General features: G+C 39.8%; 2 protein-coding genes and 1 pseudogene across 3 annotated transcripts; 1 reads left to right on the top strand and 2 right to left on the bottom strand.

Moving 5' to 3' along the window:
- Window positions 1-103: 103 nt before the first annotated feature.
- LOC121745635 lies at window positions 104-6,738 on the bottom strand. 2 transcript variants are annotated; one of them, XM_042139617.1, is made up of 6 exons: window positions 6,504-6,738; window positions 3,862-5,957; window positions 2,216-3,265; window positions 1,913-2,135; window positions 468-1,052; window positions 104-395 (listed from the first exon to the last, which is right to left on the bottom strand). In XM_042139617.1, exons 2-6 carry the CDS (start codon window positions 5,914-5,916, stop codon window positions 331-333), a joined length of 3,978 nt encoding a protein of 1,325 aa, XP_041995551.1. In that variant the 5' UTR covers window positions 5,917-5,957; window positions 6,504-6,738; the 3' UTR covers window positions 104-330. The 2 variants fall into 2 exon arrangements, with proteins under 2 accessions (XP_041995551.1, XP_041995552.1); XM_042139618.1 differs by lacking the exon at window positions 6,504-6,738 and adding an exon at window positions 6,032-6,413 and having other exon boundaries at window positions 3,862-5,976.
- A 3,803-nt stretch (window positions 6,739-10,541) lies between these two features.
- On the bottom strand, window positions 10,542-13,605 carry LOC121745636 (G-type lectin S-receptor-like serine/threonine-protein kinase At4g27290). Its single transcript, XM_042139619.1, has 7 exons — window positions 12,307-13,605; window positions 12,092-12,232; window positions 11,899-12,029; window positions 11,619-11,829; window positions 11,307-11,544; window positions 11,088-11,238; window positions 10,542-11,018 (listed from the first exon to the last, which is right to left on the bottom strand). The coding sequence occupies exons 1-7, from the start codon at window positions 13,592-13,594 to the stop codon at window positions 10,713-10,715; spliced, it is 2,466 nt and encodes an 821-aa protein (XP_041995553.1). The 5' UTR covers window positions 13,595-13,605; the 3' UTR covers window positions 10,542-10,712.
- Window positions 13,606-22,213: 8,608 nt separating this feature from the next.
- LOC121746246 lies at window positions 22,214-22,350 on the top strand (annotated as a pseudogene).
- Window positions 22,351-26,564: the final 4,214 nt, after the last annotated feature.

The following is a 26,564-nucleotide window of genomic DNA, read 5'->3' as shown; positions in this document are numbered from 1 at the left end:
TCAGCCAAATTTACTTTCCCAATTTAGTTATTTCGCATATACCAATACCAATACCAATTAATGAACAAATTTTCAAACTTGGCAAGGTGCTCTTCCACACGAATTAAAGAAAAGAATGGTTTTTTTCTCTTCCATTCTTTTAGATTATGTAAGGTTAACCACCATCACTGGTGCAAAAACGATGATAGGAACATTCTGCACAGCTATGCAACTTTTAGCAGTGAGCAATATATGCGTATAGACTGAGTTAGACTTTGTAGAACTATACCAAATTACCAGTGAGGATATGACGGTGAGGCTTCCAAAATGATCGTAGAAGAAAAGCTAGTGTTAATCAGATAAGCAGATAGCATTAGCTGCTCCGGTGCAAGAGCTCTGGTTGCCCCGCACAGCATCTGTATCAAAGTAACACTGTTGTAACGACCCATAACTCCAACATAATTCCAATAGAGTTGAAGAAAACTTACCAAGTAGCTGGTGATGACGACGAAGATGCTCCACATCCATTAGCGAATCAAACGATGACACAGATGTATGCATCACAGCAGGTGGATAACCACGGTGTTGAGGATTGTGAAAGTTTGATGGCCACTGTGATGATGCAGATGTATGCATCACAGCAGGTGGATAACCACGATGTCGAGGATTGTGAAAGTTTGATGGCCACAGTGGAGCTGCTAGAGGCTGTTGCGGTTGCTGCAGATTTTGGAAGGATGATATCAAAGTAGCATTGGGCATGGATTGTGCTGGACCAAGAATAGAAGACTGAAACTGCTGAGCTGAAGAATATATATCTCCTCCAAAACGCGGAAGACTCATGGGATGGACTCCAAAGATGGTCCCATGTCTTTGCAAAGCTTCAAAATGTGGAGTAGGTTGTATAAATGGAGGTGCAAAATGTTGGCTAGTGATAGGGCCAACTCTCGTAGAACCAGGTACTGGTATCTGCGGCATGGCTTGCCCAATTGGGCTTGCAATCTGCTGGTTGGGAGCACAAGCCCCAGCAGGCCTAACCAAGTGTTGATGATATTGCATGGAACTGGAAGGAAAACCTGCAACAAGAATCACCATTGTTCCAGCAATCACTCGACATTTATAAGCTCATCGTATGTGCACACATGTAAAATAAAGCGATCTATTATAGCAAATGCTATCAGAGTCAATCAAAGTCATTGGCCTGAACCATAACAAAATAATGTTGCAAATTTCACCAGCACTCCAGTTCCTTAAATTTGTAACTGAAGGAGAGCCTGCAAGGTTTGTCCTCCTACTCTGTGTGGTTGGCATTTATCATTAATGCATGCTCCGTTTCAACTAAGATAAGAAGACACCAGCTCAAATAATGTACTATAACCAGAAAATAACTACTCATAATGCATGATACCTAAAAATGAAATATGGAAAAGTACAGAAGTTTGGACTTTGGAATATGCAAATGTTTATGTGACTTTTTCAAGTGTATTCGGTGACCCACTTTGCCAGAGTAAAAGAAAAGGAATGATATATATGCCACCTTTAGTCAGTAGCTTAAATCCATTACTGTGTGAGGTCTCAAGGATATCTAATACTCTATTCATTATTTTTAGGTGGACATATAGTAAAACACAATGCATTATCACGGAAAAAGTTCAGGGGAAAGAGTAAATGATTGAATATTAAGTTAAGTACACCAAACCAGTAAAAACTAGAGCTAGTAAAACACAATGCATTATCAGGGAAATAGTTCAGGGAAAAGAGGAAATGATTGAATATTAAGCTAAAGTACCAAACCAGTAGAAATTAGAGCTATTAATACACATTATTAGTAGAATGAATTAATCCATACAGCCTCAAATTTTTGTAATTATGATTGAAATCAAGTATCCGAATTGAATCCAAACACTATGTAGATAATGGGCAGTCAATAATTTACCTTGCAGCAACATAGGCCAGGTAGACGACATATTCAAGCAATTATCGTTGAAGGAATCAGCCAATATCTTATTCATCAAAATTTTCTTCTCCTTCTGACAAAGTCCATTGTTCTTCAGTGCAAATTGTGCTTCAGTATCCTGAATTTTGAGCTGGTATTTCTTTCGTACTGCATCGAAAAGTTCCTGCATCTCTTTTCCGCATTCATATTTTAGCCCTTTTATCTATTAAAAGAGAAGGATCAGTTACAACCATTGCCCGAGACAACAAACCAACTATTATCTAGTAGAATTGAGATACTAACCAGTTCATCATGACTTTTCTGCAGTTCTTCGGTTTCTTTTTTTATTTTTTCCAATTCGTTTTTAAGTGGATCAGCAAACAGAGATGGAGAAACTTGATTAATGGGAAGATGGATCAGACCTCCGAACTGTAGAACAGCATCATGTAAGGCTTCATTGGTACTTGGCACCACTTCTGTAGCTACATTATTCTGGACAGAAGTAGATATCTGAAGACTTGTTTGTTCATCTCTGACATCAGGAATATTACTCTGCTGTTCCAAACCTTCCCTTAATCGAGACATGGATGCATGTGAAAGCATTTCAGTCACAGCAGCTCCAGAGGAACTTCTTCCCAGATTATGATTTTGGCTTTCATGTTCAGGGGACGGCAACTGGTTACGGCTTGGAGATGCATCAATATTCATGAGCTGCAGCTGCACATCACTTTCAATCGATGGTGCATCAGTATGGGATTGCACAGGGGTTGCATTGTCAGGTAGTAGTGAATTTGATGCTTCAGTCTCCAAATTAACCTGATTGGTAATAATTACTGCATCTTCATCCTGCTGTTCTATACTGGACAGCATATGTGATGTATTATAGTTCATGTCCTCTATGGCTGAAACTTCAATCCTTGACATACTTCGAGTTTCTATTTCCAGCTCAGCGTTGTCTTGGAGTTTGTTATATGATTCCAAAGTCTTTACAGTACCAACAAGTTCTGATGGAGCAGGGGCTGCAGCGTCAACTCTCTCTGAGTCTGCAGCTTCTATCAGTGAAGTAACTTGATCTTTAACAACTGAGGTGTTCTGATCTTGTATTTGTGCAGAGGACTGCTCAGCTATTACAGTGTCGGTGACTTTCAACATTGAAGCTTCAGCTCTTGACGAACTTTGAGTTTCTATTGCAAGCTCCTCACTGGCTTGTGGTTCAATATTCGACAGAGACTCTCTGGCAGTATCAACAAGTTCTGCAGTGTCAATCTCAGAGAGAGAAGAGTTTACCTTTCCTGCTTCCTCTATACCATGGCCTTGTATTTCAGAAGGTACCACATCTTGCTCTTTTCGTACCTACATCACATACCTTATTGTCATATCTCATAACAAGCTATTTCAACAATGAATTTACCACTGTCTGATGAATTTGGTATTAGAGGGAGGAAAAATGGTCTTGAGAGGGTATTGGGTATATGTATGTGTGTGTGAATGCACATGTATGTAATGAACACGTGCACACATATATTATACTAGATTCTAAAAAAATCACGTTGAAAAAACTTTTACTTGAATCCTGTCTTCAAAGGCTTACACTAACATATACTCCCTCCGTCCCACTAGAATATGCACTCGTCCCACAAGAATATGCACTTTCTAATTTTGGAAAGTCTTTTCTCTCTAATGAGGTGGGACCCATTCTCCACTAACAATACTTCAATTACTTTTTCTCTCTACCTTTCTCTTACTTCATCAATTTTGCATTAAAACCCGTGCGAAACCCAAAGTGCATATTCTTCGGGGACGGAGGGAGTAGTATTAGAATTCCTAGCTTTTAAGCAAGTTCTCTATAAGGATAAAAGAAGGGAAATATAAGTCAAGAAATAGCATATATATAGGAACGGGGGATAAGGATGTTCCAAAGCTTTTGTTTGCTCCAAAGTTTTCAATACCTTTCCAGCCAAATCAAGATCATCAATGGTGGTCCTGTCAGTCTCATTTCTTTGGTTTAGCAAAGCATCAGGCAAATTAATTGCAGTCCCCGCACCAAATCCATTAATAGAAGTATTAGCACTCAATTCCATTGGGTTGACATTATCCACAATTTCATCATCAGTTTCAGTCCATTCTGTAGGAATGTCTTTACACAGATTGGGCACTTGCATGTCAACGGCAGCTCTTTCTCCAGAATCAGGGGGCTTCACAAAGATTTTTTCAGCACAACCAAAATGCACTGGTTGAGTAAGCTGCTCTGCATCAGGTAAATCAATTGCATCCTCATCCAACGTTTCATAAGCAACTGTTTCAGGCATCTTAGATGGAACCTCTCCATGCAGCTCAAGCAGTTGCATTTCACCAGGAACTCCTTCACCAGAAGTCGCCAGATTGGCAAGGATACTTCCCCCAGCACCCAAATGCATTGGTAGATTAATCTTCTCAACAACAGCCGGCGTCCGTGTATCTGAGTAAGATATGCTACCTTCCTTTTTCTGACTACTATTTGCTTCACCACTTGAATTTTCATAAAAGGGGTTACATGCTACTTCCTCAACTGTAGCATGATCAGAAATTTGGGATCGCACAACATGATTTCCCTTCACAGTTCTACTTGAGTCACTATTTTGTCCATGCTTCTCAGTTAAGGCCATAGCATCCTTAGCACCAAGGATATGCATTCTCGAATTAACTTCTTCATGTTTTGAACCAAATGGTTGTTCTTTGCTGTATGCTGTAGACTTGCTAGAGACGCGGGCTTTTGCTTCAGACAGAGAGTTAGCTTCCTTTTGGATCTCCTCATTTCTTGCAGCTGATTGTTCTGCCTCTAGATCCTTAAGTTGCTTGTCCTTTTGGAGATTTTTCTCTGCCATTCTTTTTGCAGATTTATCATCCAAGAACTTTAGAATAATGGCCGCACTACTTAGATTTCCATAAGAGGGGTTACATGCTACTTCCTTAGCTGTAGCACGATCAAAATTTTTGGATCGTTCAACATGATTCCTCTTCACAGTTATACTTGAATCACTATTTTGTCCATGCTGCTCAGTTAGGGCCATTGCATCCTTAGCACCTAGGATATGCGTTCTCGACTTAGAACATCTAGAAACTTCTTCATGTTGTGAACCAAATGGCTGTTCTTTGCGGTATGCTGTAGGCTTGCTAGAGACGTGGGATTTTGCTTCAGACAGAGAGTTAGCTTCCTTTTGGATCTCCTCGTTTTTTGCAGCTAAGTGTTCTGCCACAAGATCTCTAAGTTGCTTGTCCTTTTTGAGATTGTTCTCTGCCATTTTTTTCGCAAATTTATCATCCAAGATCGCAAGCCTGTCTATCGTTATTGTTTGTTTGCCGTATATAGAATGAATAATGGCCGCTTCCAGTTTACGATCCTTTTCCAATATTGACATATTATCCTCCCAAACACGATGGAACTCCTGAATTTTCCCCTTCTGTTCCTGAATGAGCTTCTCCATCCGCTTTCCACATTTTTCCTTGATTTCTTTTACAGTTTTACCAATATCTGCACTGTTATCCTCCAGTGCTAGCCTCTTCTGTGAAGGGAGCTTCTCTTGATCTTCATTACTTCTCAGCTTTTTTAGATTGGATGATAGAATGGGCGACCTCCCTCCACCTACATTAGATGTTCCTTTGCCTGATACACTTTCCACTTTGCGCCCTCTTTTGAATCTAATCTTGAAACTACGGCCAGTCAACTTTGCTGGCTTTGAAACAACTGAGTCTAAGGGAACCTTAGACTTTTCAGCTTCCATGGTCACCTGCGATACGGACTTATGCTTCTTCCTCATTCCCTCAACATTCATATTCGACTCAGACGAATCAAGCCTCCCATTCCGCTTGGAACCAGATAAACTTGAGGGTAAATTTGGCCTGCTACTTTCACACCTCCTTGGAATGCATGATGATTTCATATACTCCTGAACACTTTCTGATTTCTTAGTAGTGATACGAGGCGAAGACTGTATCCCAAACTTAAGATTCTGAGACGTCGACATGCACAATGGCTAAGGAGTAAGGACTATCTTTCCTGGTATTTCTGTAGAAAGGAAGCAACACTAAAACATCATTACTAAGATTTGTACATAAAACAGGATGGAATTTAAAACTTACAATTGCTTATACGGATCTTAGATTTCAGTGAGAAAAAATAACAAATCGCATCACGCTATCATCGGAACAGCAAAAGAACAAGTGAAAATGAATATCGAACATTTTCACTCAGCAAAACCCAATACCAAAACACAGCCTCACAAGAAATTTTGACAAAAATAGAGCCGAAAACCAAAAAAAAACTCTTGAAACAAAAATATTAGTATCGTTTCGTGCACACTATGAGCGTGTGTTATTCAGAAACGGGCGAAGTCGGTTACAGCAATCCGCTACAAAATTCTGAACTTAGTTTCATATAGCAAAAGAATCATCCAGGATACACAAAGATGCGACTTCAATAGAATTTGAGCATATAAAAAAGCTCAAGTTCGTAATGATAATCAGTAAGGAAGTAATGGTTGATGGAAACAAGTAGCAAAACAGAGAACGAAAAGAGTGTTTGAAGTGAATAAAAGAAAAGTGAAAATCGTACCTTGCAAGTGGAAATTTCCGAGAAATGATTTTGAACAGGCAAGCCTTTGCAAATTGCAATTGAAATGTGTATATTAGATTAGGTTTACGACAAGGAAAAATAAATTTGGAGTGATGAAGAGAGAGGAGGGAGAAGGAAACTGATCATCTGCCGTGCGGCTGCTGGTTTACAGCCCAAATGTATGCCTTGCAGCATTGTGGAGCAAGACTTTTTTCAAATTCCCGCAAAAGGTGACCATTTTTGGCAACGTGATCAAATAACCTATCCTAACCTATCCTTTTAAATGGACTAAACTATATATTATTATACTATTAGTACCCTTTGTTTTGGGAATAAATTACCCTCCTCCAACCAATAATAAGAGCACCCGCAACGCGGTGCCGTCGCCGTTCCTATGCCGTTCCGGAGGAACGGTTTCGCGGCGGCACGCGTTGCAGCGTGCGTTCCGTCGCCATTCCGTGCCGCCACCGTTCCCATGCCGTGCCGCGTTTCGTTCCTCCGGAACGCGGAACGAAACGTTCCGCCACGCGCCGAGGCGACGTGGCGGACTCCCATTCGACGCGTGAAGCCCACTCGCTGCCCCGCGAGTGGGCTTCGTCCCGATGACGCAATAATTCATTTTTTTTAAAAAAAAATTCGAATTTAATAAAAAAAAAATAAAATTTTTTTTATTAACGGTAATGAGACCGTTAATTTTATAGCCGTTTTTTTTTATTTTATTTATTTACTCTATAAATACTCCTATTTCATATTCATTTCAATCACAAACACACATCTATTTCTCTCTATTTCCACCCCAATTTTCATCTCAAATCAACTCTATTTTCCTTCTCCCAAATTTAATCAAACTAATGGATCCTTATGAACAAATGCGTCAAATATTGGAACAATCACTTGAAGAAGATCGACGACGGGAGGCGGAAGAAGCCGCTCCGCCCCAACGTCGCTCCCGTACGTACATCCATCGTAACCGGGAGGAAGCCGCCGCAAGGTTAGTACGCGACTACTTCTGCGATAACCCGGTTTGGGGAGATACGTACTTCCGTCGCCGTTTCCGCATGGGGAAACCGTTATTTCTCCACATCGCGAATACTTTGGCAGCCCGGGAAGAGTTCTTCCAGGAAGGGTTCGACGCGGTCGGACGTCCCAGCCACACGACGCTGCAGAAATGTACTGCAGCAATCCGCCAGCTTGCGACTGGACAAACGGCCGACATGTTCGACGAATACCTCCACATCGGAGATAGCACTGGGCGAATGTGCTTGCTCAAATTCTGCAAAGGCGTCCGGGCAGCCTTCACCGACGAATTTCTCCGGAGGCCAAGCACGGCCGATTGTCAGTTCCTTCTCGACCTTCACGAAACAGTGCACGGATTCCCAGGGATGCTCGGCAGCGTCGATTGCATGCACTGGCAATGGAAGAATTGCCCGGTGGCGTGGAAGGGGTCCTACACGAGCGGCCACAAAGGTACCCACCCAACCGTTATACTCGAGGCCGTTGCCGACTACCGCCTTTGGATCTGGCACGCGTACTTCGGGGTCCCCGGGTCGAACAACGACGTAAACGTGCTCAACCAGTCCGACCTCTTGACCGAAGTTTTGGATGGTAAAGCGCCGGCCATCAACTTCGTCGCCAACAATCGGCTTTATAAAATGGGGTACTATCTCGCCGATGGCATCTACCCGAAGTGGCCTACTTTCGTGAAGACGTGCAGTGGGTCTGCGAACCCAAAGCAGGCTCTTTTTGCGCAGAAGCAGGAGGCTGCTCGCAAGGATGTGGAGAGGGCGTTCGGGGTTCTCCAAGCGCGCTTCAACATCATCAAAGCCCCGGCTCGTACGTGGTTCATGGAGAACATGGTCGACATCATGTATACGTGCATAATCTTGCACAACATGATTGTCCAAGACGAAGGACCCGAGGCGGGAAATTGGTTCGACCCCGAATCCCCCGGAAGCTCAACCGCAAGTAGTCCGCCTCGAAGTGGAGTGCATCCGTCTATACAAGAACGGTTATCTATTCGTGCAAGGACACGCGACTCTAGCGCCCACACCCAACTTCAACATGATCTAATTGAGCACATTTGGGCAAACTTTGGCGGATGAAATTATTAAAATTGTGTACTTTTATTTTTTTATGATTTTAATTGTGTGCTTTTTATTTTTTTAAGTTTAAGTTGTAACTTTGTTTTAATGTTGTGTGTTTTTTAATAAAATGTGTTTGTTTTTTTAATTGAATTGAGTTGAAATTAAAAAAAATGAAATTGAATGAATAGTAATTTAAGGAACGGTTAAGGAACGGTTAAGGAACGAGGGTTGCAGGTTCCGTTCCTTAGTTAAGGAATGGAGTAAAAAAGTACAGTGGGGCCCTCAAATAGTGGTTTAAGGAACGGTTTAGGAACGGTATAGGAACAGCGTTGTGGATGGCCTAAAAGACTTATCAATACCGATTGAGTAAGTTTTGTCTTTCTCTCTCCTCTTATCCATATTAATTTATTCCTCTTTTCAATACTTACAATGATTAATTTCATCCTCTATTCTCTTATTTTAATTTTTAATAATGTATTTTTTCTGCTCCTTTATTTGCATTAATTGCTCTTTCTCTAGCGTTGTGTTGCGTCTTCTCAATTTTATATTCCGCGCATGAAAGAAGTCGCAGCTTTGCCTGAGATTGGATTTGGATTTTGTTTTTTTCCGAGCATTTTACATTGCAAATAAATATGTATATAGTAGTCTAAATAATAACTTATTGATCTGATAGTATTAAAATATAAATAAATTATTATTACATTAATTTATGTCAAAACTAAGATATAACGATGTACTCCTACAACTCAAAATGCATTATGAAAAGTTTGATGCTACACATTTTCCGTGAAAGCTACTAGTAGAAATATTTTAAAATATTAAAATCATTGGATATTTGTAATTATTGCTCAGGCTTTTTGCTCTTGCTATTCCGGGTCTTTACTGATGAAGACTTGCAGAGCAGTGGCTGATTGCAGTGTGTTCCTTTTATGGTTGGGTTTTTTATTTTTGGACCATCAGCGACAGCTCACCATCTTCATATGGTTTGTGTTTGTCTTTTTTGCATTAGAAACATTAATTGACTAGAAACAGTACAAGCCAGTCCTATTTGTACATTGTTTGTGTATTTGATTATTCAATTTTTGTTGGGTTTCCGTAGTCAAACCCAACATTATTTCTAAAATCATTCCTACAATTTTATCTTAATTTCTAGCGCTTACCTAATCTGATACGAAGCTCGCGTCTTAACTTTAAACGGAGTAGTTTAAGAGGATTTAGTCATCTTTTGCGTTTGAAACCACACGATTCTTTAGTGGTTTCTATATTTATATAGAAAATGACGGTTGAAGGCACACGATTCTTAGAAAATAATATTATACTAGTAATAGTTTCTAAATTTAGACTATAATCATACCCCTGAGGTCTATTCACTTTATAAACTTTTTTATAACCAAAAAGTCCTCCAACTCTAAATGCTCGTTCGATTGGTAAAACTAATTATCATATAATAATTTATTTAAAATTAAATTATAAGATTATTTTAATTAAATATGAGTAATTGTAACTAATTATTAAATAATTATTCATTTAAAATTAAAGGTGAGATTCAATCTTATCAACCAAATAAATATAGCATTAATTTAATAGAATAATATTCATGTTGTTTTAATTAGAGTTGGGCACCTTTGAATCCATATTAGGAGCAATTTTCAAATTATAGACAGATTGTAGTAATAATTAAGTTTAGTCCGACAGTTAATATCAATAGGCACCAATAAATCTTACTACGATATGTCATCATTGTGATTTCGGTGTAAAGATTTTAACATTTTATTATTGCAATTCCATTTTCAAAAGGTTGTGTTCAAGCATTTTACAAAAGGAAGTTTCAGATACGAAATTGAACTACTAACAAGCACCCACAAATTGAGAAACCACTGACCTGTACCATATGAAATCAAAATTATGTGACATGCCAATACTTTATTATAGAAAACTATCATTCTTCAAGTCATTTAGCAGTAGTGGAAACCTGTGAAATGATGTAAATATTGTTTGTCTGGAACATCTCAGGTTCACAACTAAGATGCCTAGCATGAAAAAAATCAAATAAATGGCAGTATTTTCTCTCAATCTTTTTCTTAGTTACACCATACAATCAACACACAGTACAACAGTTTTGCTCCTATCTACCTTGTGTCCAAGTGATTGTAAGTTGATTATGCGAAGCTGTGGGATTAGAGCGGTCGGAGCTGTGATCAATAGCCATGTCCCTCTCCGTGAAGAAACCCGGCTGCTTCGCCTGCGGCAGCGCCACTTCATTCCCCAGCATGAACACCACAGACGACATTCTTGGCCTGTCGTCCGGGCTATTCTGCACACACAGCAGCGCCACATGTATAGCACGTTCCACTTGTCCCAAGTCGAACGCCTCATCCAGACAAGGATCGACTAGTTTTCTCAAACTATCTTCCTTGTAAAGACTCCACGCCTGCACACAGTTTCAGTTGCTTTAGATTACTAAGCAGTAAAAAGAAGCAAAAAGAGTTACACTGTTTACATGTCCAAGAAGGTTGAGATTTTGGTCTTTAAGGAGGAATCCTCTGTTTCTGTTGCCGCTAACAATCTCTAGCACGAGAACACCGAAACTGAAAACGTCGGATTTCACTGAAAACACCCCGTCCATAGCGTATTCTGGAGACATGTAACCGCTGTGACAGAGTATTACTACATGTTAGGATACTTGTTTTTAGTATAGTCAGAAGCTTGATTTTCTTACTAAGTCCCAACAACTCTGCGCGTTTGAGCTTCTGTTTGGTTTCCTCCGAAGCTCCTAGCTAATCCAAAGTCCGATATCTTGGGAATCATGTCAGCATCTAGCAATATGTTGCTAGTTTTGAGGTCGCGGTGGATGATTCTCAGCCTCGAATCTTGGTGAAGATACAGTAGCCCTTTAGCGATTCCGCTGATGATATTGAAGCGCTTTTGCCAGTCAAGGAGCCTACTCTTTTCTTGGTCTGTCCAAATATAGACAATGATTAGAAGAGAGCCAAAGGCAGCTTTGTGAGTTTAAATGGCATAAGGCTCTCACCAAATAATGTTATGTCGAGACTATAATTAGGCATGTATTCATAGATCAACATGTACTCGTCTCCTTGAGCGCAAAATCCCAGAGTCCTCACCAGATTACGGTGCTGGAGTTTGGATATCAACGTTACTTCGTTTCTCAGCTCATTCACTCCCTGCATTGAGGTCTTCGACAAGCGTTTGACAGCAATTTCATGCCCCTCTTCCAGTACGCCCTGTACACCATTGTGGAAATGTGAAATGCCATACAAAACAATGTTAAAATTTTCTAGTAGTATCCTTACCATGTACACAGGTCCAAATCCGCCCTCACCCAGCTTATTCTTGTCTGAAAAATTATCAGTAGCTTTCAAAACTGTAGACAAGCTAAAGAATGGCAGCTCCGCGTCTTTAACATGAGTTGCACTGAACATCCCTACAACATAATCAACGTCAATATCAAAATCAAGCACATAATTAGTAAACATTTTATCACACCTTGACTCATACTGAGATTCTTCTTCTGTGTGTTCCGGCAAAAAACATAACCGAGGATTAGGCAGGCAAAAGCCAGAGACGTAACACTTGCTATAACGATAGTTCTTGTTCTCCCTCTGTTACTGCCATCGCCCACCACACCTTCAATAAAACAAAATCAAACCAAGCCAAACATCACAATCAAACTATCTCATACATTGAAGCTTCCTACTTACCTTCAACCTCAGAAGCAGCCATTCTGATGTAAAGATCCTGGCCAGCCGAAGCCATAGTTCTGATATCAATCAAGTCGGCATGGTAGAACAAGCATCCACTCCCATCTCCACTGATATTCAGCTGCGCATATGCCACACACGAACAGTCCCTCGAGCAATCCACTTGGCACTCCGTGAGGCTCCTCCTCTCGTTATTGTTGCTAGTGTTGCGAGCATCAGGCAGCTTGATGCCAGAGTACTTAAAAAACTTATCCCCATCACAGCTCAGCGCAGTCCTCCTCACGCACCCCCCCGACCAGTCCATCCCATCCCAGCTCTCTGGATCTCTTGGCACGAACCTGTTGAGACATCCGCACGATGGAGACGTCCCCACATTGCAGATGCCGTGCGGACCGCAGAGCGCGTAGTCGTCGCAGTTGTCCGCCGGGATGTTGGAGTAAGTGGTCCATGAATTCGCCCGATCGTTCCACTTGGACCGCACTCCTACGCCGTTGGGAGTCAGCGTCGACTTCGACAAGACCAAGCCCGCGACCGCGCGCAATGAGTAGCGCATTTCATCCCGGGTTATCTGGAGCGACCCGCCGTAGGTCGGGTCGTTGATCGTGTCGGGGGCCCCGCTCCACCGGATACCGTTCCACGGCCCGATCCTGTACATAATCTCTCCCCCCTTTTTCACCAGCATCTGAGGGTATCCGGTGGGGTCCACGTGGGACGAATACTCGCCTTTTGCCGGATCGTCGTTGCTTTTCCACGACGAAAGGTAAGTCTCGACGCCGGTGACGTAGTTCCGCCCCAGCCCGATTCCGGCAAACAGCGTGTCGCAGGGGTAATCGAAGCTCTGCCAGAGGAAGTTATCGCCATCGTCTGCATCCTTGACGATCAGATTCCCGGAGTCGAGCAATTGAGCGGTTGGATTTGGGGTTGTAGTTGACGCTGACGACCAGACGGTGCCGTTAGTTCCGTTAAGAAGCACCAGGATGCCGTTAGTTCCGTTAAGAAGCGTGACCGTTAAGACGCCGGATGTGTCTGTGAGTGGGGATTCTCTGTTTGCGACCCACACATATGTGGGGACGGTTATTTTGTTGTACCAAATTCCGACGTAGCGGTTTGTGGAATTGGAGAGGTTGAAGAAACCGAGCTTGAATACTCCGTTTGGAGAAACGAGTGCCTCTCCATCTCTGATTGTTGTAGAGGTGTTTATGGTATCGATTGCGGAAGAAAGTCGGGTGTTGAATAGCAGAACATACGTGAGCAAAAATGCTGATGAATTCTTTCGTAATTCGTCCATGCATGCGACTGATTTTTTATTTGTCCAAACGTAGTAACTAGCACAAGCTATCAAAAGTTATACCTAAACCAGACTTGACAAATTCAAGTCGTTCTTCAAAGTTATTGTAAACCTTTTAATTTTCTCATTGTGGCGGCGTACCTATTTATTTGTATGGAGTCTATTTTTTTGTATGGACTAATTTAATATGTATGGCTAACTTTTAGTTACCCAATTAAAGTGATTCAATAAAGATTAAGTTTGGGCTTAAAGGGTATTTATTTGTTATGGAAATAAGTGTAGATACCATTTTGTGATTTTCTATTTGATGAGGGACCGAATAGAAATAAAGGTTTTTATATTTATATAAATATAAGATTAGGTTATGGTCCCCAGACGTCAGAAGAACGTTCAATATCTCTGTATTCTCTCGGCAGACTATTGTGAAGGACGTCTCTGATCGTTTGGAAGATCCATAGCCGCTGCAAAGCAATTCCACCGTTTAATTCGTTATGGATCAAGGTAGGCTTCCGCTCTACAGTTTATGCTCCTTCTCCGTCGTTCTTGGTTAATCATCATAGAGAGCTTTATGTAATTGTTCACTCAATTATTCCAACAAGTGGTATCAGAGCCACTCTATTGATGATTCTCTGAGAATTGGGAAAAGGAGAAATACGGCCTTATGTTTGCGTCTGTCTTTTGGATCAAGAAATAAAATTTCTTGATATTAGGGTTTTGCGATTCGTTTTATAATTTGTATATATGGCCGCCGTTCTTCCTTTTAGTGTTTAGAGAAATATGAACGGATTTGTTTCCTTTGTGGAATTGGTTATGCACATCGAAACAATGGAATGTGAATCGTTGATTTCAATAATTCAATTCATAATTGTTCCTATAATATTGTGTATATAATATGGTTTAGGAATGGTTTTCAATTCAAGGTATGTATATACATGGATTATTTTGATGAATTGAACTCGTGCTTACCGTGAAGAAATATATGACTGAATTGATTTCTTGATTCCTTATTTCAAGCGTAAGGTTATTTGGAAACTGATTAATTGAGAATTCCTTTTTTTTACAATCCGTGCTTTTAAAGTATATATGCTGCGGCAGCCGCAACGAAGTCTGATTTGTTCATATAAATTGGGAATTATGTTAACACGTCTTTGATTAATTCAGTTTATGTTGAGAATTTGCAATTTGTATATTCTTGTCAAGTGATTAAGGTTTTCGATCCTGCATATTTTGGTGAATTCATGAAATCTAGGATTCTGTTTTATGGATTTGTCTGGTTGTTTTGATGTTGCTTATGGTTATCTATGTTTGTTCGTTCTGGAACATCAAAATTCAGATTTTGTCGATTTTAATAAAAAATTGGATTTGGCAAAATTATATGGAATCCCATTAGGAGTCAGCAATTTTCGATTTGCTGAGGAGCTATTGGGCTGGCCGTAAGGATTTAACGACTTGCTGAGTTTGCAAGGTATGCGAACCCAGTGACTCGTTGGCTAGCCACTGTATTCCAGAAAGTTATCAACGACTTGCTTGCAAGCGTTTGTATTCAGTTTTAAAATAATAAATTCAAATTTTTTTTGGGTACATCTCATGTTCCTTATTTTCTACTAATGAGTGTGTATTTTAATGCGGATATTAGTCGGCCCAAATGAAGATTAATATTTGGCACGAAATACACATATACTTGTGGTAATAAATATGTGACAATTATTCATTTTTCTTGTGAGTGGTGTGATGCCAAAAGGTGGACATTACTTAACAGGATCTTATTGTCAGTATTTAACCACTGTAAGGAGGTCGCCATTTACAAGTTCATATTACTGTCAAAAGACTTGATGTGGATGTTGTGCTCGGAACATCGTAATGTTTTACTAATGTTCAAGGTAGATTAGTCGAAGCTAGACGTTGCCAAAGTAACCTCTCTTGTCTAGACTTCTTTATTGCGAATATTAGGACGGTGATGTGTGTGTATTTTAATGCGGATATTAGTCGGTTCAAAGGAAGATTATTATTTGGCACGAGATACACACATACCTGTGGTGGTAAGTACGTGACAATTATCTAGTTTATCGTGTGAGTAGTGTGATGCCCAAAGGTGGACATTGCTTGACATGATTTTATTGTCAGTGTTTGATCACTACAAAGAGGTTGCCACTTACAAATTTATATTACTGTCCAAAGACTTGATTTAAATGTTGTGCTGGTACCTCGAGATGTTACCTTCTTATTTGAATTTCATTATGTGAGCATGACAATTATTTCGGTTTTGTTCTCTGTTCAATTATGATGTCTGCTTATGCGGTTTCTTCCAACATGAACAATATGTTAGTGTTGAATGGGTCAGATTTTAAGGATTGCAATGATTATATTTGATTGCTCTGGGTTGCATGGATCTGGATTACGCGCTAAGGATTGAGCAACCTACTTCTCCTACGGACGGTAGTACTTCTTATCGAAGGAGAAACTACGAGAAGTAGGAATACTCGAATCGCGTAAGTCTACTGATCATTGGGTTTAGCATCCTAGAAGCCTTTCGAGGAACTGCATCTAAGTATATCACTAAGGCGGTGAATATACCTTGCCAAAAATTAAGGAACGTTTTGCGAAAAACGATAAGGCTGAGACAAGCGTGTATGATCTCAATAAAGTATAAAGGCAAGGGCAACATGAGGGAGCACATTATGAAAATGTCTCATGTTGCTTCACTTAAACTTGAATTCTAAAGACTTGTTTGTGCATTTGGTGTTGCACATCTGGTCAATGTATCAAGAAATAAAGTAAAGGGCATTAAGAAAAAGTGTATTGAGAATTCTGCTATAGATAAGGGTTCATCACAAAAGAAACAACATAAGGATAATGATAGTTGTTTCGTTTGTGGTAAACAATATATAAAGAAGAATTGTAAATATCACGCATGACATGCAAAGGAAGTTGCAATTCTTGTTTTGGTCTGTTTTGAAGTTAATTTGGATTTAATCCCTAATGACATTTAGTGGGTAGATTCTGGTGCTACTGCTCACATTAAGGTTATCAATGTAAGGTTGTCTGAGCTGCCGAAAGTCAATTGATGGTGAAAGATACATCTATATAGGATATGACAAATCGGTGGAAGTAGAGACTATTGGGCATTGTAGATTGTTATTAAAGACTGGAATTATTCTGTTTTGAAGGATACTTTATTGTACTGTCTTTAGACAGAATTTGGTTTCTATTTCTGCTTTGAACAAATTTGATTTTTCTTGTTCATTCAGAAATAGTAAAGTTCCTCCTTCAAATAATTCTAATATTGTGGGCACTGTTTCCTTAAGTGCATATAACGATCTTTGTATGCTCAATTATGTTACTTCATATTCAGAAGCTTTACATGTTGAATCAAAAAGGGACTAAACAAATTAAATAATGAAAATTTGGTTAATTTATGGCACAAGTACTTAGGTCATATCTCGAAATAAAGGATTGTGAGCCTTGTGTCAGATGGTATATTGAATACACTTATCTTTTCAGATGTTGATTTGTGGGTTCAATGTATCGAAGGAAAGCAAACCAAACATAAGAAATTAGGTGCCGACAGAGGTATAGACGTCTTAGAATTGATATATACAGACATTTGTGGTTCATTCTCTTTGGTTTCATGGAATGGTCAACAATATTTTATATCAAGTATAGACGACTGTTCTCATTATGGGTACCGATATTTAACCAATGCAAAGTCTGAGGTTCTAGACAAGTTCAAAATATTCAGAGCTAATGTTGAGCTCCAACTCGACAAAGGCATTAAGAAAATCAAATCTAGTTCGTGGTGGCGAATACTACTATAGAAATGACTGCTCAAGTGAACAATGTCAAAGACCTTTTGTCCTCTATTCGGAAGAGTGGTCGTCCCTTAGTACACCATGTCGGGATCGCACGGAATGAGTGGTGTAGCTGAAAGATGAAATATAACTCTTAAAGATATGTGAAGGAGTATGATTTATCATTCTTCTTTGTCACATTCGCCTTGGGGAGAGACATTAAAGACTATAGCATATATTCTCATTTGGTCATCTAGAAAATTTAGGGATTTTTAAATTTTATGATCCTACTAAAGGAACTAATTTGGGACGAGATATATAGTATTCTTTGAGGATGTTGAGTTTGGGGGGAAGAGTGTATTAAGGAACATTACTTTTGAGGAGGAGTCTGTATAGACACCTACTACTGCTTCTGACAATGTCCAAGTATAAATTACTATCATTGAAGAAGAAGCAGATTAAGAACCTCAAGATGATAATGTTATAAACATTTAATCTCATGTGGATAATGTTATTTAAAGTCAATCTCAACAACCTCAATTAAGACTCTCGTAAATGGTACCATAAATTTTATAAAGTAGTTCTTTCATTTGGATTCAGAAAGAATGCTATTGATGGTTGTGTGTATCACAAGTTCAGTGGGAGCATATGCATCTTCTTGGGGAATATTGCACAACACCAAGAGTCACTCTCGAAGAAATTTGAGGTGAAAGATCTTGGGAGAACCTCTTTTGTATTTGGAATCGAAATAAATTGAGATAACTCTTGAGATATTCTTCGGTTGTCACAAAAGGGATATATTGAAAAAGTGCCTAAAGTATTTGAGATGCATAATTGCAATTAAAGAAATACCCCTATGACTAAGGGAGACAAACCTAGTCTCATTCAATGCCCTAAGATAAATCTTGAGATTTAGAAAATGCAGAAGGTTCCGTATGCTTCGGCAATTGGGAGCCTAATGTGTGCTCAAGTGTTTATTAGACACAATTTGGTTTTAATTTTTTATATGTTGGGCAGATATCTCAATAACCCGATATGGATCATTATGAAGCAGCGAAACGGGTTATGAGATATTTATAGAGAACTAAGCATTACATGCTTGCATACAGAAAATCAGATCATTTGGAGAGATCTTTAGGCATTTTGATTCTGATTTTGTTAGATGCCAATACAGTAAATGATCCATTTTAGGTTACGTGTGTCTGTTGGCCGTGGAGCCATTTCGTGGAGAAGTGCTGAGCAAACACTTGTAGCTACTTCTGCCATGACAACAGAATTCGTAACTTGGTTTGGGCATCTAGTTATTGAATATGACTGTGAAATTTTGTCACTAAGCTGCATATTGTTAAAGGTATTGAAAGACCACTAAAGTTATGTTGTGACAATAACCCTGCAGTATTGTATTCCAAACAACAAGAGCTCTGCTATGTCATAGTTTCTTGGTTGTGAATTAAAGTTCAGAATGGACAAATACCTATAGAGCATAAGGGAACGCATTTGATAGCAAATTCGTTCACCAAAGGACTAACACTTAAGGTCTTTCATGGGCATGTAGCCCAAACAAGTGTTATGTTGTTTAAGGGTACTTCCGTTCAGTGGGAGTAATTTTGGTTATTGCTCTATATTGTGTTTTGAACATGTAGTTATAAAACTCATGTTATTCTCTGCAGAAATAAAGTATTATGTTTTGTCCATTATTTGTGTTATTTAGTTTGGGTTTGATCTCATTAAGAATTTGGAAGGACCAGTTGGAAATAGACATGTATGGTCACCTTGCATGAAATTTCCATGCTACACTCCATAATTGATCTGTTGTTGATTATATTTGCATATGTGATTACTGATGGGTTTAATCATGAAAAAATATGGTGACTGCCTCTTTAGTCCTATGCTGATATGGTTGATAATAAGATTGTTCGGAAATACACTATGTGATAGCACTTTTGAGCGCTCATTCGGTTTGTACACATTTATTTGGTGTCATGTGTTGCCCAAGTGGGAGATTGTTAGAATTTTTGGGCTTCCACATGACTAATTTAATGTGTATGGCTAACTTTTAGTTACCCAATTAAAGTGATTCAATAAAGATTAAGTTTGGGCTTAAAGGGTATTTATTTGTTATGGAAATAAGTGTAGATACCATTTTGTGATTTTCTATTTGATGAGGGACCGAATAGAAAATAAAGGTTTTTATATTTATATAAATATAAGATTAGGTTATGGTCCCCAGACGTCAGAAGAACGTTCAATATCTCTGTATTCTCTCGGCAGACTATTGTGAAGGACGTCTCTGATCGTTTGGAAGATCCATAGCCGCTGCAAAGCAATTCCACCGTTTAATTCGTTATGGATCAAGGTAGGCTTCCGCTCTACAGTTTATGCTCCTTCTCCGTCGTTCTTGGTTAATCATCATAGAGAGCTTTATGTAATTGTTCACTCAATTATTCCAACAAGTGGTATCAGAGCCACTCTATTGATGATTCTCTGAGAATTGGGAAAAGGAGAAATACGGCCTTATGTTTGCGTCTGTCTTTTGGATCAAGAAATAAAATTTCTGAGAATTCTGTTAACACGTCTTTGATTAATTCAGTTTATGTTGAGAATTTGCAATTTGTATATTCTTGTCAAGTGATTAAGGTTTTCGATCCTGCATATTTTGGCGAATTCATGAAATCTAGGATTATGTTTTATGCTCCTTCTCCGTCGTTCTTGGTTAATCATCATAGAGAGCTTTATGTAATTGTTCACTCAATTATTCCAACAGTAACAAAATTCAAATGTACTCTATTACTATAATATACTCCTACAGCTTAGAAAGAGTGATCTTAGAGTACTACTCCATATAAATATGACATAATAAGTCTATGTGAAACCCGAATTGGAGGTTTCACCGTTTCAACATGCCAATGTTGAAGGGGGTCCAGACCCCTGCCCTCACATTCTTCGATGCGAATACAGCACCTCGGTACTTGAAGGCACTTGTGAGGATGGACCAGTTGGGCTATCCGAACTTCAGATTCAGGTACCGAGATAGATGATCGACAAGGTTTTTAGTTTTTTTTTTATTTGTATAACTATTTTCTTCCTTATGGGTTGGTCACTTTTAGGCCAGCCATGGGTACGTAGGTTTTGGTTCCTTGTTACATAGCTTTTTTGCTTGATTGATTGATAGATAGCGCCCGACTTGTGGGGCTGTCTTAGCTTGATTTTCTAGTTCAAGTCACTTTTGGGCTTGGACTATGTATGTTTATGACTTTTACCATTTTGGATGATATGGACAGGTTGGGGGTCTGCCTAACCCCCCACCGCTAAGGTGTTTGAGGAAAAAAAAAAAAAAAAAAAAAAAAAACATGCCAATGTTGAAACTCAGAATGCATATTGGATTTTCACCTGGGAGAGTGATAAACTCGGATTTTAACTGTTTTATTGGACATTAAACATGATCTTTTGTGTGCTTTCATTGCATTATCTTAGAGTTTATGTCCATATTGTTGGAATCTCAACTGAAATGAGAAAAGAAGTTGAGAGTAAGGGGAAGTCGTATAGCTCAAAACCAGCATGTAAAGCCACAGTTGAAGAATCTCAAGCAACCGCTTGTAAGGATAAACTGCACGCACGTCCTGAACGTGTCCTCATTCCTAGTCAGAGTAATTTTATATCATGTGTAAAATAGGATCATGAGAACGTGTGTAAATGGGTACCATCCACTTCTCTTTCAGTTAAGTAGTTTATCTTGTACATGTATAAATAGGCATTGCCTCGTTAATGAAACGACATTAGTCACAACAGCAACACAATCCTATCTCTTTTATACCTTCATTTTGAATATGGCTTGCTTAGCTTATTTCTGGCACTCAAGCTTAGCAGGCAACTTCTAATATGGTATCAGAGCCATATTAGGAATCTGCTACCTATACTCCTCTTCTACTTTAGATTTTTAAAAAATGGCTGATAGTTCCTCTGCTCAATCCTCTCCCATTCCCTTTCTTCCCCAAAATCATTCTGTGTCTGTAAAACTTTCAGATGCAAATTTTCTTATGTGGAAACAGCAAGTTCTTGCTACAGTTCGTGGTTCTGGTTTGGAGGAATACCTTGTTGCGGGAGATCACATTCATCCACGCTATCTACTCGATGAAGAAACAGAAGAAATGCGGGCAAATCCGGCATACGCCACCTGGCATCGACAAGATCAACTCCTCTCCGCGTGGCTACAACTTCCCTCTCGGAGAGCACCATGGTGATGGTCGTAGGACTCGACTCAAGCCATAAAATATGGCAGGCTTTGGAGACCAACTACTCTAGCCAATCTAAGGCTAAGAAACCGATCTTGTAGGATTCCCAAAAAATTCTTGGATTTCTTCCGGAAGCAGATGATTAATCATCTGCTTCTCACGTTCCGTGAATAGCCGGGACATTGAGGAATATCCAGAAAGGCATTTCGGGAATCGGTCTGATTCTATCTCTGTTCCTTCCGTTTGAAGAAAGGAAGGATCCCAAAGAATCGATCTTTCTTTTAGTGGTTGAATCTCTCTTTGATTGATCAATGTGTGATATTCCGAATCCTCATTACTAATGGAATCCAAATGATCTCTGGATTGATCAGAAGATCCTTTCAGTTGGCTAGAATCCGTTACTTGAACGAAACTGGATCTTGTGGAATCATATTGAATATTTGACGATATATTCCGTACCTTTCTAAAAAACCGATCCTTGTTTACCAAATGCAGTATAAACTGCAATTGCAAACTCTAAAAAAGGAGAATCTGTCAATGACAGATTATCTCAACAAGATCAAAACTTGCTGTGATTTGTTGGGATCAGCCGGATGCAGGGTCTCGAATGAAGACCACATTCTTCATATTCTGGCTGGACTTGGATCTGAATACGATCCAGTCATGGTGACTATCACCTCAAAAGGAGATGTATGGTGTCTTCAAGATGTAACTGCTTTGTTGCTGAGTTTTGAGTCTAGGTTGGAATCCTCCAAAGCATCCAACATAAGTACTGATGGAACTTAGCCGGTTGCCAATGTAATTCAAACCGCTGGACACCGATCTGAAAGTCAATCTCCGTCAAATAAAGGATATCAGCAATATGGTCGTGGAAGTTTTGGTGGAAGAAGTTCTAGAGGAAGAGGAGGTCGAGGAGGCAGGTTCTCAGGAGCTAGACTTGTGTGCCAACTCTGCCAAAAGCCAGGACACGGAGCTGATCGTTGTTGGCACAGGTTTGAGCAAAGATTCTCACCTTCTTCTGGACAACAAAGACTGTCTCAACACCAACACCAGCAGCCTAATTTCTATCCTGGACCTTCTGCCAACATTGTGCATCATAGAGCTGCTCCAACTCATCACATCGTGAGCAATCAACCCACTGAATATAACTATGATGGGAGCTGCGCCACCTCTTGGTATCCGAATTCGGGAGCCACAAACCACATCTCCAATGATCTCTCCAATCTAAACACCAGTGTTGAATACCATGGAGGTACCTCCCTTCAACTTGGTAATGGTCAAGGTATTAACATCTCTCATATTGGTCAATCTATTTTTCTATCTTCTACAAATCCAAACTCTAGAACTATTGTCATGAAAAACTTACTCCATGTTCCTCACATCACTAAAAATCTCCTTAGTGTTGCTCAATTCACTAAAGATAATAATGTCTTTTTTGAATTTCACCCAAATCTTTGTCTTGTGAAGGATCAAACCACCAAAGCTATACTCCTCAAGGGCACTCTTAGAGAAGGTCTCTACCATTTTCTCCTTCACAGGCCCAAGAAGTCCTCTCATGCTCATAGCTCTCTACAAAGCAAATGCATTTCTTTCCCAGCTGCATGTACTGCCATATTAAGACCATATTCTCCTTCAGCCTTCTTTTCTTCCAATGTTAAGTTGAATTTAGATCTTTGGCACAAAAGACTTGGCCACTGTAATTTTGAAGCAGTTGAAAAAGCTTTACATTCTTGTAATATTCCATTCAATGCTACGAAATCAAGTTTATTGTGTCATCCTTGTTGCATTGCAAAAAGTCACAAGTTACCATTTTCTTCCTCTCAAACTCAATACACTGCTCCACTTCAGCTCATACACAGTGATGTTTGGGGTCCTGCCCCTCTTTTGTCTACAAATGAATTCTCTTATTATGTTACTTTTGTTGACCAATATAGTAGATATACTTGGCTTTATCTGTTGAAATCTAAGGGAGATGTCTTCATTGCTTTCAAACATTTCAAGACATTGGCTGAGAATCAATTGAATTGCTCCATTAAAGCTTTGCCAAGTGATTGGGGTGGAGAATTTTAAGTTCTTACCAGTTTTTTGCAGGACCATGGCATTCAACATAAGGTTTCTTGCCCATATACTCCACAGCAAAACGGCATGGCTGAGCGCAAGCATCGACATATTGTCGAAATGGGTTTGGCTCTTCTCGCACAGTCCTCTCTACCCTCATCATTCTGGGATGATGCCTTCACCACAGCCTGCTTTCTCATCAACAGAATTCCCACCAAAACTATACTTCACTCATCACCTTTTGAAAAGCTCTTCAATTCAAAGCCGGATTATCACCAGCTTAGGGTGTTTGGATGTCTTTGCTACCCTCATGTCAGACCTTATAATAAAAACAAACTTCAATTCCGATCAGATGCTGCCACATTTCTTGGATATAGCCCTCATCACAAAGGCTATAAAGCTCTCCTCTCAAATGGTAAGACCATGATCACTAGAGATATTATATTTGATGAGTCATCATTTCCTCACAACAAGCCCTCTCCTACTGTCCCATCTCTCAATAATAACATCCGTGCTTCTACTTTCATCAATACACCCACTACAGCATTTGTCCCTCCATGTGTACAACCTACTGGTCTTCCTATATCATCACCTCATATCTCTCCATCTCCACATATTCAATCCACTCCTACTCTTATCCATGATAATATTCCACTTATTACCTCTCCTGATCCTGGTTCACATTCTGATGATCCCAATCTCCCAACTCATACTCCAGCTAATTCTCCTTCACATACTGCTCCACCTTCTCATCATTCTTCTCCTGCTCTTCCCACTCACAGTATGATAACAAGATCAAAAGCAGGTACTTTCAGGCCAAAAATCTACCTTCACACCACCTCTTCCACCTTGGAAATCTCCCTTGTCGTCCCTAAATCTCACACTACTGCTCTCTTGGTGCCTGTGTGGAAGAAGGCTATGGAGGAAGAATTCTTAGCTCTTCTAAAAAATAAGACTTGGATTTTAACCACATTACCTCCCGGCAAAAATCTTGTGGGCTGCACTTGGATTTTCAAACTCAAAAAGGATGTTGATGCCATGATAGCTAGACATAAAGCACGATTGGTTGCTCAAGGATTTTCACAACAAGCAGGTTTTGATTTCACTGATAAATTCAGTCATGTGGTTAAACCGAGCACTATCAGACTTATTTTGAGCATTGTCGTTTCCTCTAACTGGTGTGTTACTCATTTGGATGTGAATAATGCTTTTTTACATGGAGATTTGCAGGAAGAGATCTATATGCGACAACCCCCAGGTTTTGAGCAAGGATCTCCCCACTTGGTTTGCAAATTAAATAAAGCCATATATGGCTTGAAACAAGCTTCCCGAGCCTGGTTCTCCACTGTTCGGGCTGTGCTATTATCATTGGGGTTCTCTCAGTCTCGGGCTGATACCTCTCTTTTCTACAGAATCAGAAAATCAGAAACCATCTATCTTCTTATCTATGTTGACGATATACTTATTACAGGTAGTTCTTCTGTTGGTGTCAGGCAAGTTATTAAACTTCTTAGTGAGCACTTCTCTCTAAAGGATTTAGGGGAAGTGAAACACTTCCTTGGGATTGAGATTACTAATACAGCTAAAGGAATCCATCTGAATCAAAAGACCTACATCAAAGAACTCCTTGCCAAGCTCGGTATGCAAGAAGCAAAGGGTTGTCCCACCCCTATGGTTTCTAACTTGAAGTTATCCAAGGAATATGGTAATCCCACAGTTGATGGAACCCTTTACAGAAGTGTTGTTGGTGCGCTGCAGTACGCCACAATCACTAGGCCTGAGATCTCATTCTGTGTGAACAAAGTCAGCCAGTTTATGGCTTGCCCACTTGATACACATTGGAGGCTGTAAAAAGAATTGTGAGATACTTAGCTGGGTCCCTAGACTATGGGATACACATTGTGAAGACAGGGAGCAACATCTCGGCATTCTCAGATTCGGATTGGGCATCTGACCCCGATGACAGAAGGTCAGTTTCTGGATATTGTGCCTATTACGGAGCCAATCTCATTTCATGGTGCTCCAAAAAGCAATCTGTAATATCTCGCTCGAGCACCGAGGCTGAATATAGGAGCCTAGCTCATGCCGCCTCTGAAGTGAGCTGGATGCAATCCCTTCTCGGTGAACTGGATCTTGCGCCGAGGTTGATTCCAGTTATTTGGGTGGATAATCTAAGTACGATAGCCTTGGCTAGCAATCCTGTCCTACATGCTCGTACAAAGCATGTCGAATTAGACATTCATTTTGTTCGAGACAAGGTTGCAGCAAAGCAATTGGATCTTCGACATGTCCCTACCGGTGATCAAATTGCGGATATCTTCACGAAGCCGCTTGGATACCAATTCTTCTCAAGGCTAAGGAATAAGCTCAATGTATGTCCCTTATCCTCGATCGAATTGAGGGGAAGTGTTGGAATCTCAACTTAAATGAGAAAAGAAGTTGAGAGTAAGGGGAAGTCGTATAGCTCAAAACCAGCATGTAAAGCCACAGTTGAAGAATCTCAAGCAACCGCTTGTAAGGATAAACTGCACGCACGTCCTGAACGTGTCCTCATTCCTAGTCAGAGTAATTTTATATCATGTGTAAAATAGGATCATGAGAACGTGTGTAAATGGGTACCATCCACTTCTCTTTCAGTTAAGTAGTTTATCTTGTACATGTATAAATAGGCATTGCCTCGTTAATGAAACGACATTAGTCACAGCAGCAACACAACCATATCTCTTTTATACCTTCATTTTGAATATGGCTTGCTTATCTTATTTTTGGCACTCAAGCTTAGCAGGCAACTTCGAATACATATTTCACTATAAAGGTGTTTTGATGAGTTTATCTAGTGTTTGAAGTTAAAATAGGTAAAAAAGGGTCAAAATGAGCCAAGACGAGACTGGG

The sequence above is a fragment of the Salvia splendens genome, chromosome 8 (assembly GCF_004379255.2).
Source record: "Salvia splendens isolate huo1 chromosome 8, SspV2, whole genome shotgun sequence".
Lineage (NCBI taxonomy): Eukaryota > Viridiplantae > Streptophyta > Magnoliopsida > Lamiales > Lamiaceae > Salvia > Salvia splendens.
This window is presented reverse-complemented; position numbering and strand designations above follow the sequence as displayed.